The following is a 15,945-nucleotide window of genomic DNA, read 5'->3' on the forward strand; positions in this document are numbered from 1 at the left end:
TTATGCACGCTCAATTTTTGTTCCGTTGTCGATATTTATGCACCCAGTCATTATAATGCATGCGATCGATCATCTTCGGTATTGTTTTCTTGCTATGCCCACTAGCGAGCTCTTTCGTCGACATTCGAAGGCAATGTCAGAGTCAAATAGTAATACCCGTTGACTGCTCTTTCGCAAGGGAAATGAAAATGAAAGAACACATGTTTTCGTAATAAATGCGTAAATAGCGTGTCCGATAACCGTTGTTAACTCGTTAAAGATAAACGCCGAATAAATGATCGCTTAATTTTAATGCAAATTACCACAATTAAGTAAGAATGGGATAGGCCTACACCTCAAGATATGGCAGAGTGCATCATTATGAGGTTAGTTTATATTTTCTTGCGTCCGTTAAATTACGGAAAGGCTATTATCATGTAAATTTATAGCGAGAAGGTTGTAATTTCTCTACTGGCGCTTGAAGTATGTTTTCATCATACATATAGTACAGTTAAGTTAGGATAGGTGACACTGTTTGAATAAGAAAACTGAAACGTTTGCCACAAAATACGATCGATCATCTTCGGTACTGTATAGTTTTTGCGCTCTACCCACTAACGAGCTCTTTCGTCAACATTCGAAGGCTATGTTGGAGTCGATTAGTAATACACACGACTGCTGTTCTCTAAAGAAAATGAAATGAAAAAGGACAACACGTTTTCGTAATAAATGCGTAAATAACGTGGCCAATAACTGTTGTTAACTCGTTAAAAATAAAGGTTGAAGTAAACGATCTGTTAATTTTAATGTTATACTGTATAATGAATTTAAGTAAGAATGTGATACACATCAAGATATGGCAGTGTACGTCACTGATTTCAGAGGATAGTTTATATATTCTCGCGTGTAGTTAAATTTCAGAAAGCTATTTCCATGTCAATTTTTAGCAAGGAGGTTATCATTTCTCTACATGCGTTTCAAATAGGTTTCCATGATACATATACTGCTCCAACAACCAGAGCTTTCTTACAGGATCAAAGTTCTTAATTTGCTCAACTCTGAGGTTATCCAGACCAGCTGCTTTGCCAGTCTTACATTTACTGAAGGCCAATTCCAAGAGATGACGCGAAGGGCTTGGACAGGTAATCTTTCTTATTGGCCGGTTGTCTGATCATTTGATACCAGGTGTAGGTTTTTCATTTGTTAGTAGCTGGTAGGCTGTTTGTTCTGCATCTGTATTGGCATGAGTACTAGTTTGAGAAGAATCATTGCTTAGGCATCTTAAAAGCCTCCTGGCCTTCTGGCTGCTTCATCCCAAGTCAAGTTCATCCAATACTCTTTTACAGCATCCTAAAATTTGTTAATAAATACGAGGGATTACATGAAATTAATTGCATCGACTTAGATTAAAGTTTTCATTACCTGTATTTTTCTTACAAATATAACTTACAGATACACTGGTTTCTTGGCCAACAGGTTGAGGTGTACCGTGAAGGACAACGCATTTTGGAGCGCCAACGTTTCCAGTTTCCAAGCTCATGGTTACATGTGGATAACATCGAAGGTGAATGGAGTGCTTTTAATGAGATCATCAAACGCAAGGACTCGTCCATTCAGACTCAGGTGAGCGTTAGATATTAACTTCTCGTGTCATTTGAAATAATTTTTATGTTATGAACAAGTGTTGTCATAATAAATATTTATCCTCTGTCATTTGAGGTGGAAAATGAAGCACAACAAAACTTAGGCTTACTTCAGATTGTACGTATTTTCTTTTATGCCTGGTATTAAAGTTCAAAGTTAAAATACTTAAGACATAAAATACAGCTTTAAATTTGATTTATCTCATAAATCACGTGGCATCAGGAAGGGAAAACCCACGCCCAAAACCTAAAAGAGATTGGGAGGCTCCAGTGACCCCCAGAAATAACTGGGATAAGCTGAAGAAAGTTTTTAGTACTAGAAGTACAGTAATTGCCAAGCTGCTTCGTTTAGGAATAATGAGTATTTTTTTCTTTCTTCTCCTTGCCTGATATACACTCGGTGTGAATTAAGTTCTGTGTTCACAGTTTACATCACAGTTTCATCGCACCTTCTCCTAGCTTTGTAGACAACTCTGATGGCTTCTAAAGCAACATTCACTGTAGGGATGGACTTCACTTCATCCTCTTCTTTTTTCTCCTCTTCAGTTACTTTGGCCCTTATTCTTCCCCTATCATACAATACGCCATCCATTTGTTCCTCTATTGTAACTAGGCAGTTATAGATGGTCTTACACCTAAAATATCTCTACAGCACCTATTTCATAGAGAAAAACTACTTTATATGATTTGGTGATTATATCCTTTAAAAATCTAATCTAAGACCAATGCTTTATTGATGCATATAATGGCTACACAAGTATAAAAGCTTCTCTGTTGCTTTTGTCAAGAAGTTATAAGGACAAAATAAAATTGTCTAAAGGCTGCCTTAATTATAGAACATTAGGGCCTGAACAAATTCAAGCTGAGGTTTTCAAACTAATATTGGGAAGCAGTATGTATCTATATAAATAAAATTGTAACGACAGTGTTTCTGTACATTGACTATTTTGGCGAAATTTCCCTACAATTATCTGTTTCAGGTGTAATAATGACCATCTGCATTTTTTTAGCTTTGGTGTCTGTTTGTTTGTTTGTTTGTTTGTTTGTTTGTTTGTTTGTTTGTCTGTCCGAATTCTTATAACTTGAAAACTACGAGATACATTTCTACCAAACTTGATATTTAGAATCCACCTCTCCGTGGGTAGGTTTTAGGGGCAATATTATTTCTGAATAACTAAATTTATGGGGGTTTATCCAAAACCGAAACCATGATTTTGCACTCCCGCAAAATATGCACATCCAGAATTAATGCTATTGTAATCAGTACTCCCCACATCGACTTTGACTGGCAGTAGGCATGATGTCCTTTTCCAACTCCTGTGTAAGTGGCATTAGTAAGGAGGTCCCACCATTGTAAAGAATAATTCCCTTCTCTATTTCACTTGCAGGAGGCTAGGGAGCATGCAATTTCGTTCAAAACTCCCGTACCCGATTGTGTTTGGCTGTGGGCAAGGGTGCCCGCGATTATGAACAAATGTACCAATCTAAAATGTGACTGGCATTAGGTATAGTGGACTGCTATTTTAATAGAAACTCACCAGCTCGGTGTGACTGGCAGTAAGCTGCTTGGCATTAGGAAAAGGGGCCTGTCATTATAATAACGGCACAACTCAGTTTTGACTGGCAGTAGGGAAGTTGCCTGCCGTTATAATAAAAACTCTTCAGCTGTAATCTGGAAGTAGGAAAGGGGGCCTGCGATTGTAATGAAAACTTTCCAAATTGATTGTGACCCTGCATTAGGCAATGGGGCCTGCCATTATAATGTAAATTTCCCAACTCTATTGTGAATGGCAGTAGGCAAGCGAGCCTGCCGTTGTCATCACAACTCCGCAGTTCACAATTCAGATTGAAAACGACGAATGGGGACCTCCCCATGCTGTTTCTTGGATAACGCTAAGAGACATGCAATTAAAAAAAAAAATCTTATTCACTACATGTACAGTAATTAACTTCGATATTCGTATACAGTGTAAAATACCGTAGCGAAGCATGGGCACATTTGGTAGTATTCTATAAAATGAACCCCCAGTAGGCGTCTCTTCTATGTTAGTACAGACTAATCTCAAACTACTAAACAAATTTTGATGTGATTTTCACTTTTGTATAGAGTATTTATTGAGGAGAATTTAAAGTGTGTGACACATTATCGTACAGTAAAAGGCAGCCAAGCAGTGGAGATTTTAGTGAAGATAGTAAAGAAGATAGGCCATCCAGTGTTCCCTTGGTTTACGCTGGCTGTCAACTGTAAATCCCGAATATGTCCAAATATGTATGAAAGAGCATATAAATATCACTGGAGACATTGGAAATGGTATATACTTACCTGTAAAAGAGTTTTTATGTTATAGTTTCCAGTAAAATTTCAGCTTCAAATTTTAAAAAATTATTTTGAGACTAATCATGCAATCCTTATCAAATTAACTTGTTTATTCCTCTCAATCTTATCAGTATAAAAATGCCCCTTACAGTATGTTATTTGCGTGGATGGTTAAGGAGTTATGTTTTAGTGAGAGCACAGGAATGGTGTAAATGTTGCATATAGAGTAAAGAGTGAGCTAACAGGCAGGCAGCCAGAAGGATCTTGAAAAACTGCCGCTCTGAGCTGAGCTCACCAGGAGGAGAAAACAATATCATCGACATGAAAATCTTTTTTAAGGCCCTTAAATACAAAATTGCTCCCGTGTGAAGCCCAAGGCAGGTTGTTAGTTGATTTCAAAGTCTGTTTGAACATATTTCTGCATCTTTTACTTACTTGCATGAGATCAAAATGTGGAATGGATGTTCATGACAATCTAATTGGTTTTGGAAATGTCATTTATTCACAAGAAACCTAATTCAGTTTCAAAGTTCTCCTTGAGATATGCTGAGATCTATGCAAAGATATACTCCATATAGTTTCAGGCATATCATCCTTTCTGATTATGAGTGTTTAATCGGCAATTATGTTATTGTACATTCCATAGTTATTTTATCATTCTTTAGTTTGAATAAAGCAGATTTATTTTGGCAGTATGCTTAAGCTAACAAGAACAGAATATGTAAATAAGTATAAGAAAGAAATGATGGTTAGTGATTCACATGCCAAGAACGTATTCTATCCTCCATGGATAAAGGTTTCAAGCAAAATTTCTTGATTATGCATCATATTTCAGTCTTTTCTTACTGGTAAGTTGCTACTCTCTTTTGCCTCTCAAGAAATGACTTTAATTTAGGCTTGTTATACACTAGTAGGCTTTCAAGATTTTCATAATTGTCCCAAGTTCTTATTTCAAGGACTCGTAGCAAAAGATGGAGAGAGCCAGATCATTCCAAATAAATATTAACTTTCTCAATTTCATGTACTTAGTTCTCTTTTTTTTTTCTCTCAATACAGAACCAGAATCATCTTTTACATATAACTTCTTGCTTACTCTAATTATATGCCTGTTGCACTGTCATTGAAACAGCAGTTTTAACCCACATTCATGTATTCATATTAGTGATTTTTTGTTAGTAACATACTCATTAATATGTAGAATAAAGGTGCCAAATCGATCATCAGTGTAAAATTTATCGAATGATAGGGAATACAGCTATTATGACAAACTATAAAATAGTATTTTTATGGGTGTATTTGTGAATTCCCTCCATCTCTGATGTGAAGAACAAATGTCTTTATATGAGAACATGAATGTGTATGATTATGAAATTGTATTTTCATGTTGTGTGTGTCTTTTAGGTGGCTAGTCTTCAGATGAAGATAGTTGCCGAGGACAAAGCAGTTGAGACACGGACAAATGACTTTTTGGGAGACTGGGAGCGTAGCAAGCCTGTGGAAGGTCACCTGCGCCCAGATGAAGCACTGCAACACCTGCAACTCTATGAAAGCAAGTTTGCTCGCCTCAAAGAAGAGCGAGATAATGTGGCCAAAGCCAAAGAAGCTCTAGAACTACAAGAGCCAGGTATGTTACAAGTTTGATGTTTTATCAGCTGCACTATCTTGGCTAGGCTAGTATAACAACAGTTCTAACATGCTTAACATGATTCCATGCTCATTTAGGACAAATAATTCAGGTTCATATTGAAGTTCAAGTTAACTGGTCTCTGACAGGGAAGTAACTACCCCCATACTATTCCAAAAGCCATGTTGTTTGCAGATGATATAGTGATATGGGGTGAGGATGAAAAGGAAGTGCAAAAACAAGTAGATGTATGGAATCAAGAGATAGAAAAATATGGGATGAAAGTAAGCACAGAGAAAAGTAACAATAGTGATGACAAGGGGAAGGAAGAGGAAAGATAAAACTGCATGGTAAAATTCTGGAAGTGGTTAAAAGTTTCAAGTACTTGGGAAGTGTAATCACAGAAGATGGAAAAATAACTTAAAAAATTGGAAAAATACAAGCAAACAGCTTCTACCAGAGTGTAAGGGGTATTGTGTGGAACCAAGCTGTCCCGAAGAAATGTAAGAAAGTATTATATTCAACCTATTGTGAACCCATACTAATCCAGACGTGCCAAGTCTCCCGATTTGAGCGGGAGACTCCCGATTTTTCATCGTTCCTCCCGATCTTCCGATCGCCGGGTCCGATCTCCCGATTTTCAGAGCAATATCCGTAATTTTGGTATTATTTTAAACTCCCGCGGATATCCTCGACATATGGCTGAGTATGGCTGGTCGATAGTAGTTGTAATAATGATACCAGATGGCAGTACGGGGCACGGTGGCCGGTCATGTGCTGCTCTTTGGTCTATAATACAGTCATTCTCTTGGCAAGCGAGTCAAGCGAATAACATTATCTTTGGAGTAACCTGACATTAGAAACATAGTGGTTCTACCCGGGGCAAGACCTCCAGAAGTGCTCATGTTGTGCCTTAATGTTTGTTTTGGCCAAAATGTCGAAAAACAAAATATGATGCAGTGTTTAAAAGTGCTTATAGGGAAGAGTTTCCGTGTTTGAGTGAATCCAGAAAGGGACCAATGTTCACATTCTGTACTATATGTAGGTGTGATTTTTTTAGTTCGCACATGCCGGTAAATGCCATATACTCAAGCACATGCAAATGAAAAAACATAAGGAGAGTGTTCAGTATGTAGAAAGAAACTAGAAACTGAACTTTTCATGTAAAAAACAAGATGTAAATCCTGTGACGAATACCGAGGCGCTATTTACGTCATTTATAGTAGAACATTACCTGCCTGTAAATTGTACCAATCACGCGCGACCTTTGTCTCGCAAAATGTTTCCTGATTCGGAAATCGCTAAATGATGTGGGTGTGCTAGAACGAAAACAGTGGCTATCATTACAGAAATGTGCATGGAAGAAAGGGCGAAAATTGTATCACTTTTGCAGGTGAATGCATTTTCTGTTGCTACTGATGGTAGCAATAAAAACGACTTGAAGATATATCCCACTGTAGTAACATTTTTTTAGGCCACAACTGAATGAAATTCGGAGTTGTCTACTCTCTGTGCCTAATTTAGAGGGGGATGCTACTGGAGCTAACATTGCCAATTTTTGCTCTCAACTTTTTGGGAATTCTGCATTCCATTAAAAAACTGCCTAGCTCTTGGTGCTGATAATGCTCCAGTAATGGTAGGATTAAAGAATGGTGTGGCAGGATGTGTGAAGCGGGAAAATAGTAACATAATCATCGTAGGCTGCTCTTGTCACCTAATTAATGCTGCTGCCGGGAAGGGTGCGGCATGCTTGTCCGTAAATATAGATGAAAGTATAATTTATATATTTTATTATCTGGAAAGGTGTGCAAAGAGGAAAGAAAAGTTCAGAGAATTTCAGACTTTACACAACACAGAGATCAGAAAAATTCTGAAGCATGTGCCTACTCAATGGTTATCACTAAGAAGGTGTTTAGATAGGATTTTGCTTCAGTGGAACCCTTTGGTTATATTATTCAGGAGCGAAATTGTGAGTAAAGATTCTCAGGTGGGAACTTTGAAGACTTACAAAATTCCTAAGCACAGTTTAAGTGCATACCGGTATGTGTCTTGTTTGTCTGAAAACGTTAAGGATTGTCATAATATTTCACCTTACTCCTCAGTTAAAAGGAAAACATGGTCATCAGTTTCATTTAAAAAAATGAAACTACTTATGACACTAAGGGCCATGCATTGTCACATGAAGAACGACTTTTCATGTTCCTTTCATCAAATTTACATAAATCTTTTTGCCTTTTTCTCTCAAGTTTTACGGATATCTTTGAGAATCCAAACGTTGCAGAATGTGAAAGGAGTTTTAGCAGAGTCACAAAGACAAAAATACAGTTCAGATCTTTGCTGTCTGAACAGACTTTGGAGAAACTTTTAACCTTGAAATCAGTTCAGCAAGGCAAGTGCTTTGAGCAAAAATTTAGTTCCGAGTTTCTGAAGAGGGCTAAGTCAGCTACTGGTGTATTGAACAACAATTAGTCGTAATGTGATCACCATGTTGAAGGATGAGAAGTCACATGTTCCTACAGTTCAGGTATGTCCAGTATTTAGTATTCACATTTAAATGATGGAAATAATATATATGGGCAAATAGAATTGTTAATGTATTGAATTATTATAATGAATTTGTACATGTTTTGCCATTAGTGATGTGTCGTAATACGTCGCGATTCGCTGCAAAATTTTTCCTGATTTTTCACTTTTGAAAGTTGGCATGTCTGCTAATCTATGCAGCTGGATCTTGGACTACAACAAAACGAGAGGAGGGTAGAATACAGGTAGCGGAGATGAAATTCCTTAGAGGTATCGAGGGCAAGGCCAGAAAGGATAGAATTAGAAATGAAGACAAGGAAAAGGACAGGAATCTTGAAACTTCAAAACAGGATAGAAACAACAAAGCTAAAGTGGTATGGGCATATGATGAGAATGGGAGAAGAGAGTGTGCCAAAAAAGCTTTTTCGGAGAAGTTAAGAGGAAATAGACCATCTGGTAATCATCAAGATAGTTGGTCAGACTCCAGAGATCAGCTTACTTGCCAGGTTTTCCCACGATTGTTGATGGTTTTGGGAGTTTAACACGTTGAGTGCCAGACCGAAATTCTTGGGATTGTCGTCTGGTGCCGTGAGCTAATAACATTGAGTTACTCCCTGGTGCCAAAACGTTCACAGGCTTAACCAAGCAAGTGATCGCTGAAATGAGGATATATTTATGATGTATTAGGTTAACTTATTATGTAGATTAGGTAAAATATTGCGACCCCATATGGGGTCGTATTGGTCATTACGAATTGTAAACGTACACGCGCCCCCATATGGGGTTGCACTTAAACAGTTGCTTATGTCCCGACACTCAGCCATACTTACCTTTTCCTTTGCAGGGACGCGACGCTTTATATGTCGTTGATTATGAGAGACTTGTTAGCTTGTTCATACTATGAGCTTGCTATTGCTGAAGGGTTTTTCAGATGTGTAGGATGACCGAGAAAGCAAATTTCAACTAAATGACAAACATTATATCAAATTTTATTCACGAACACAAGATTTTATATAAATGGAAATTAAATAATACGTTATACATAATATTTGAAATACATAACTTAACATAATAACTGAGAAAGTGAATTGTTTAGTATTTGGTGCAATAACTGGAGATAATTGCGCTACTTCTTCGTCATCCGCATCATCCACATCAGAAGTGATCTAAGGAAAAAGAGAAGCAGTCAAATATTGTCCGGAAACATAACTTATGTGAATGTAGTTACTGCTTCATTACGGACTAGGAACATCATGATCATCAGTCCCTTGTACTTATGTGTGAACCTATGTAATTGTCTGTAGTATCATGAATGTAAACCTGTGCTGAAAATACTTACCAATTCTTCTTGTGGTACAGTTCAAAGCAGTTGACGCACAAGTAGGGCTTGTCAGGGCAAGATTTGCAGATGGTGGACACTTTTGTTGCTTTCTTGCATGCTTCTGTGCTGCTCATAGTCCGCCTGCACTCCTCCTAGCATTGCTTGCAGCGTCCGCGAACTCTTCTGTAAGGGAATTTCAGGACATATAAATGTATTTTGTTATGGTAAAATATCGATTATGTTCAGTGTTACTTGTGCGAAATATAACTCACCTGTGACATTTTAGGTCTGTGAGTTGATCTCGCTGTTCGAGGTAATGATTGTCCCTCTTTGGTGTCCTATTGACTGGGTCTTCTGGGAGAGAGAGCATCACCACCACCACTTGCTGGTGAAAGTCACAAAGCTGGATCTTCTTTGTGTGGTTATATGTGAAAAAAGCATTGACAATACACGTACCGTACACCAGATCATCTGCGACTTTGTGGTACCACCGTATTGTCTTGCATAGAGCAGAGTGATAAGATGACAAGGTGTCAGATAAATCTGTGCCACCTTTCATACGATTATAATCTATGGTCATAGTAGGCTTCATTATAACTTCACCATTTCTACTTGTTCTTCCTGTAGTTTCAATGGTATTGCTGTGTTTAGTTGAGATCAACACATCTCTTTTGTCCATCCACTTCATTACTGTGACACCTTTATCATTTTCCATGGCCTTAGACTCGTTTTTCTTCAGTTTTGCCGCAGTCACTTCTTTCGGAAAGCCCTTCCTATTCTTTCGCAATGTCCCAACAAGATGCGTCTTGCGTTCAAGAAGTTAATTCGCTAGCTCTAGCAAAGTGTAGTAATTATCGGTGCATAAAAATCGCCCCTGGTCTAAGTACGGCTCCGTCAGGTAGAGTACAACTTCTGACGCCATAGAAAGATTTTTATCAGCAGGGACTGTTCCTTTTCTGGTATAAATAATAATTCTATACGTGTAACCAGAATCATCACATAAGTTGAACATCTTAATACCATATTTGTGGGCCTTTCCTGGGAGATACTGCTTGAATGATAATCTTCCTTGCCAGGGAACCGTAGATTCATCTATGACCATATTGCTTTCAAGGGTCTTCACTTCCTGAAATCGGTTAACTAACAAACTCGCTAGCGGCTGTATTTTGTGCAGCTTGCCTCCCTGTTGCTCATTGTTGGCAAAGTGCCAGAATCTCAAAAGTAACTGGAATCTGTTTCTGCTCATAACACTACGAGCAACTTTCGTGTAGAACATTGTCTTATCGCTCCAATAACAGACAAAAGATGGCAGTTGCACAAGACCCATCCACAAGCGCAAACCAAGGAATTTCCTAATTTCGTCAGGTGTTGTATCGACCCGTTCATTAAGGCGGCTTGATCTGCTTAAATGCTTAAGACATCAAAACTTGCTGAGCATTTCGGTTAGTTTCTTGTACCATTAAATTGATTACATCATCTGTTATGAATAAACAGCACATATCATAAGGTGAGGCTTCGGAATTATTCGCCAACCCGGTGTGAAGTGACTCCGCCCCTTGAAAAAGGAAGACGCGCAGAGCGCGAATGCAAGGCCCCCAGTTGCTGCTGTTATCATTATTCCCAGCTGTTCCCTGCACTGAAAGACTATCCTCGTTTTCACTTCGATAATCGCTTTCAGCACTGCCACTACTTTCAGCAATGTCATCGTTTGTACTGAAATCAAAGTCACTGTAACAGTATTCCTAGTCTACATCGTCATAGTCCGAATTATTCAACAAATCGTTCAGGCTATCTTTATTAAGTCTCTTACTGCTCCGTTTACTCATAGTGGTAATGAATAAAAGTACCCAAATGGGTACGCACAGTTCTTGATTTCGAATGAACGTACGACCCCATATGGGGACGTGTAGCTCAACAATTTTACTACTCTCTCGTACCCAAATGGGGTCACATGGCACTCAACGTGCTATAAAATATATAGTTGAAGGCATTCCTTTGCCAGCCCCGTAGTGCAGGGATAGCGTGCCTGCCTCTTACCCGGAGGCCCCGAGTGAGATTCCCGGCCAGGTCAGGGATTTTTACCTGGACCCGAGGGCTGGGTCGAGGTCCACTCAGCCTCCGTGATTAGAATCGAGGAGCTATCTGACCGTGAGCTTGAGGCCCCGGTCTAGAAAGTCAAGAATAACGACCGAGAGGATTTGTCGCGCTGACCACATGACACCTCGTAATCTGAAGGCCTTCGGGCTGAGCAGCGGACGCTTGATAGGCCAATTCCCTTCAAGGGCTGTAGTGCTATGGGGTTTGATTGAAGCCATTTCTTTTCAGTTTCAACTCAGTTAATTTATAACTCTTAGGTTCTTCAGAATGTCAAAACTAGTTTATGAATAAGTACATTTAGAAACTACCTGAAAAAGATAACATATTCAGAATTATACCTGAAAAAGAAACCATTAAATATAGAATGGCATGTTCCGTCCTTGAAAGAACATCAGCACATTCTGTCAAATCACATTCGAAGATGTTTATAAATGTTTATAATTAAATTCTGCTTAAATCCTCAAATACGTGAAATTTTGAACTTGTCTTAATGAAGTCCTCACTTCTCTTCAGTCTAGCATCGAATGCAAGGTGGTGGTGGTGTACTCTATTGTTGGATTGTCCTGCTTGCTAGTTATTCAGTTGAATTTCAGTTATTTCATGCTCCAGTTGGGTCAATGGGACGCTGAACTGTTTTTAGGGTTTTATTACTGTGCTCCCATAAATAATAATACAGTAAAACCTTGTTAATTTGTAGTAGTTGGGCCGCAAATATCAGACTTCAAATTACGTGATTTCGAATGAACCGCCAACTCATAATTCAGAAATGCCAACCCTTACCACGTCACAAAGTATTATAAGGCCCATTAATGTATGCAATCACCTTGATTCACAGTTTAAGCCTTTCAAATGTCATGTAAAAAATCTATTTACGAAATGTATCCAACAAGGCTAAAGAAGTATTAAAATTTAAATATGATAACAATGACATTTACAATAAGATACAAAAGATGAAAATTAGAAAAGCGGCTGGAATTGATAAGATTTCTGGGGATATACTAAAGACAATGGGTTGGGATATAGTAGCATATCTGAAGTACTTATCTGATTATTGTTTGGTCAGAGGAGCTATACCAGATGAATGGAGAGTTGCTATAGTAGCCCCTGTGTATAAAGGAACGGGTGATAGACATAAAGCTGAAAATTACAGGCCAGTAAGTTTGACATGCATTGTATGTAAGCTTTGGGAAGGCATTCTTTCTGATTATATTACACATGTTTGTGAAATTAATAACTGGTTTGATAGAAGGCAGTTCGGTTTTAGGAAAGGTTATTCCACTGAAGCTCAACTTGTAGGATTCCAGCAAGATATAGCAGATATCTTGGATTCAGGAGGTCAAATGGACTGTATTGCGATTGACCTGTCTAAAGCATTTGATAGGGTGGATCATGGGAGACTACTGGCAAAAATCAGTGCAATTGGACTAGATAAGAGTGACTGAATGTGTTGCTATATTTCTAGAAAATAGATCTCAGAGAATTAGAGTAGGTTAAGCTTTATCTGACCCTGTAATAATTAAGAGGGGAATTCCTCAAGGCAGTATTATCGGACCCTTTATGTTTTCTTATATATATAAATGATATGAGTAAAGAAGTGGAATCAGAGGTAAGGCTTTTTGCGGATGATGTTATTCTCTATAGAGTGATAAATAAGTTACAAGATTGTGAGCAACTGCAACGTGACCTTGAAAACGTTGAGATGGACAGCAGGCAATGGTATGTTGATAAACGGGGTTAAAAGTCAGGTTGTGAGTTTCACAAATAGGAAAAGTCCTCTCAGTATTAATTACTGCGTTGAGGGGGTGAATGTTCCTTTTGGGGATCATTGTAAGTATCTAGGTGTTAATATAAGGAAAGATCTTCATCGGGGTAATCACATAAATGGGATTGTAAATAAAGGGTACAGATCTCTGCACATGGTCATTAGGGTGTTTAGGGGTTGTAGTAAGGATGTAAAGGAGAGGGCATATAAGTGTCTGGTAAGACCCCAACTAGAGTATGGTTCCAGTGTATGGGACCCTCACTAGCTTTACCCGATTCAAGAACTGGAAAAAATCCAAAGAAAAGCAGCTCGATTTGTTCTGGGTGATTTCCGACAAAAGAGTAGCGTTACAAAAATGTTGCAAAGTTTGGGCTGGGAAGAATTGGGAGAAAGAAGAAGAGCTTTATAACATGTAAGTAATAAGTTCCGAGCTGTCAGCGGAGAGATGACGTGGAATGACATTAATAGACGAATAAGTTTGAGTGGCGTTTATAAAAGTAGGAAAGATCACAATATGAAGATAAAGTTGGAATTCAAGAGGACAAACTGGGGCAAATATTCATTTATAGGAAGGGGAGTTAGGGATTGGAATAACTTACCAAGGTAGATGTTCAATAAATTTCCAATTTCTTTGAAATCATTTAGGAAAAGGCTGAAAACAAGATAGGGAATCTGCCACCTAAATGCAGATCAGTATTGATTGATTGAAGGTGCATTTACATTATTCAAATAATGCACTTGGATAAATCACTGGCAAATATAACCTCACACATCGAAAAGGGGGGGGGTTGGGGGAACACACGATTCAGGACAAATTGTACTGACTCCCCTGTGCAGTTGCTTTAATTCCTGGGTTACTGTACTGTTTGTAATTTTTAGGTGCCTTGTGTTTGCATGGAAAGTGTCCGATGCCCTTAAACCGTCGTGGCTTATCGAACTTTCGTATAATGAGGGGAGAAAGTCTCTCCTGTTTCCGTGTGCTTTATAACACAGTGCAATGATCCCCACCCTTGTACGATTTCCCAGCTGGCACTTCTCTCCTTTAAAACCATAAGTCCGTTTCGGCTCGGCATTAAAAAAACGCAGTTCCATCGGCATTGACAATATTGTTCGGTGCATGCGAATTGATTTGATGAGCCATGCTTTTTCGCCAACTGTCGGCATGTATTCTGTCGGATTATGCTACTCCACACACTATCTGCTACATGATGTTGTGGTGTTCCTTAAAGCGCTGAATACAAAAGAATTGTGATTTCACTCGAACTTAATAAAAGTGAAGCATACTGTAGATACACCGAAGTGAGCAAAAGTGTGTAAAGCTATCCCTGCGCATTCCGGAAGAAGCATTCTAGCATGACGTGGATACTTTTTGAATTTAAATTACTCTGTAAAATACTCTCTTTTAAAAAAAATGTTAAGTCAGTTTTGAATTAAAAGTCTGAATTTTGGTAATGGGACTAACATGTTCTTCAAATTACCAATTATCTGTATTTCGAATTAAACAATTTAAATAACATGCAAAACTGTACCTCACGTTTCCGAGACGAGAGCCTCTTCGAATTAGGCAAAATTTTGAATTAACTGATTTTGAATTATCAAAGTTCTACTGTGATTGTTTTGTAAATTATGTAAGGGTTCTTTTATGAGCTTTTAATGGGCTGGGTAGTTTAGCAGTAATTTTCTATTATGTCCTTTTCCGTTGATGTCAACGTCTTTTTCTGGAACTGTGCTTGACGTTTTTTTTTTTTTTTTTATCTCTCAATTGTTCATATCAAGAGAGGTAGCTAGACAAGATAGGAATACATCATTTGTATTTATCTTCTTTTGAAGTTTCCAGTCTTGTATATTGGTATGTTTCTGTGTTCATGTGTAAGTTGTGTGTGATAAAGGAAACAAAGAGCAGAATTTTGTTCCATAGCATTGTGTTAATTTCCCTGGTTTTTATTCTTGATGGTTGACGAGTTATTGAACTACTTTTATTATTTTTCTTAAATATTAGGTGGTGTAAGCACAAGTGAGGATCGTATGCAGGTTGTATTTGAGGAGCTGCAGGATCTACGTGGAGTATGGTCAGAATTGTCTCGTATCTGGGCTCAGATTGATGAAATTAGAGAGAAGCCATGGCTTTCTGTACAGCCTCGCAAACTTCGACAGCAGTTGGACACACTTCTGGCACAATTGAAGGAACTGCCAGCTCGTCTACGTCAGTACTCCTCCTACGAATATGTTAAACGTCTTTTGCAAGGCTATACAAAGGTAATTAATCACTTTTTTAGAAGATCTCATTCGTAAGTGTTAAAATAAAACATAATTGTTTGTATTGACTAATTGCACGTTTGCTAATATTTAGTTGGATACTTTCATGACCCATATTTGTAGACATAATAATAAGATTTTGGGCTTTTGCTGTGTGTGTTAGAGAATGATGATGATGATGATGATGATAATTAGAGAAGTCTTTCTTGTGAACACACAATATTTTCTTCTTAAGATATAATACCAATAATGTTCAGTAATGGACCATTTATATTGGTATTATAAATTTACTCATTCGGGACAAATATTTCAGGTTCCGTATGGGAATAAACATCTATATCATTCTTCTGAAGACGCGGAGCAAAGTTCTCAGCAAAACTTACAGAATTTCACTTCGTTTCCTGAAATGGCAAAAGCCTGAAA

The 15,945-nt window shown here is 38.1% G+C and overlaps 1 protein-coding gene across 2 annotated transcripts in view; it reads left to right on the forward strand.

Moving 5' to 3' along the window:
* Dhc64C (dynein heavy chain, cytoplasmic) overlaps positions 1-15,945 on the forward strand; it is a 353,617-nt gene that overhangs the window by 105,310 nt on the left and 232,362 nt on the right. For both annotated transcript variants that reach the window (XM_067155359.2, XM_067155358.2), the window contains exons 20-22: positions 1,456-1,602; positions 5,341-5,563; positions 15,266-15,522. In XM_067155359.2, the coding sequence (XP_067011460.2) occupies positions 1,456-1,602; positions 5,341-5,563; positions 15,266-15,522 (627 nt within the window). The remainder of the gene's footprint in view (positions 1-1,455; positions 1,603-5,340; positions 5,564-15,265; positions 15,523-15,945) is intronic.

Source organism: Anabrus simplex, chromosome 11, assembly GCF_040414725.1.
Source record: "Anabrus simplex isolate iqAnaSimp1 chromosome 11, ASM4041472v1, whole genome shotgun sequence".
Classification (NCBI taxonomy): Eukaryota; Metazoa; Arthropoda; class Insecta; order Orthoptera; family Tettigoniidae; genus Anabrus; species Anabrus simplex.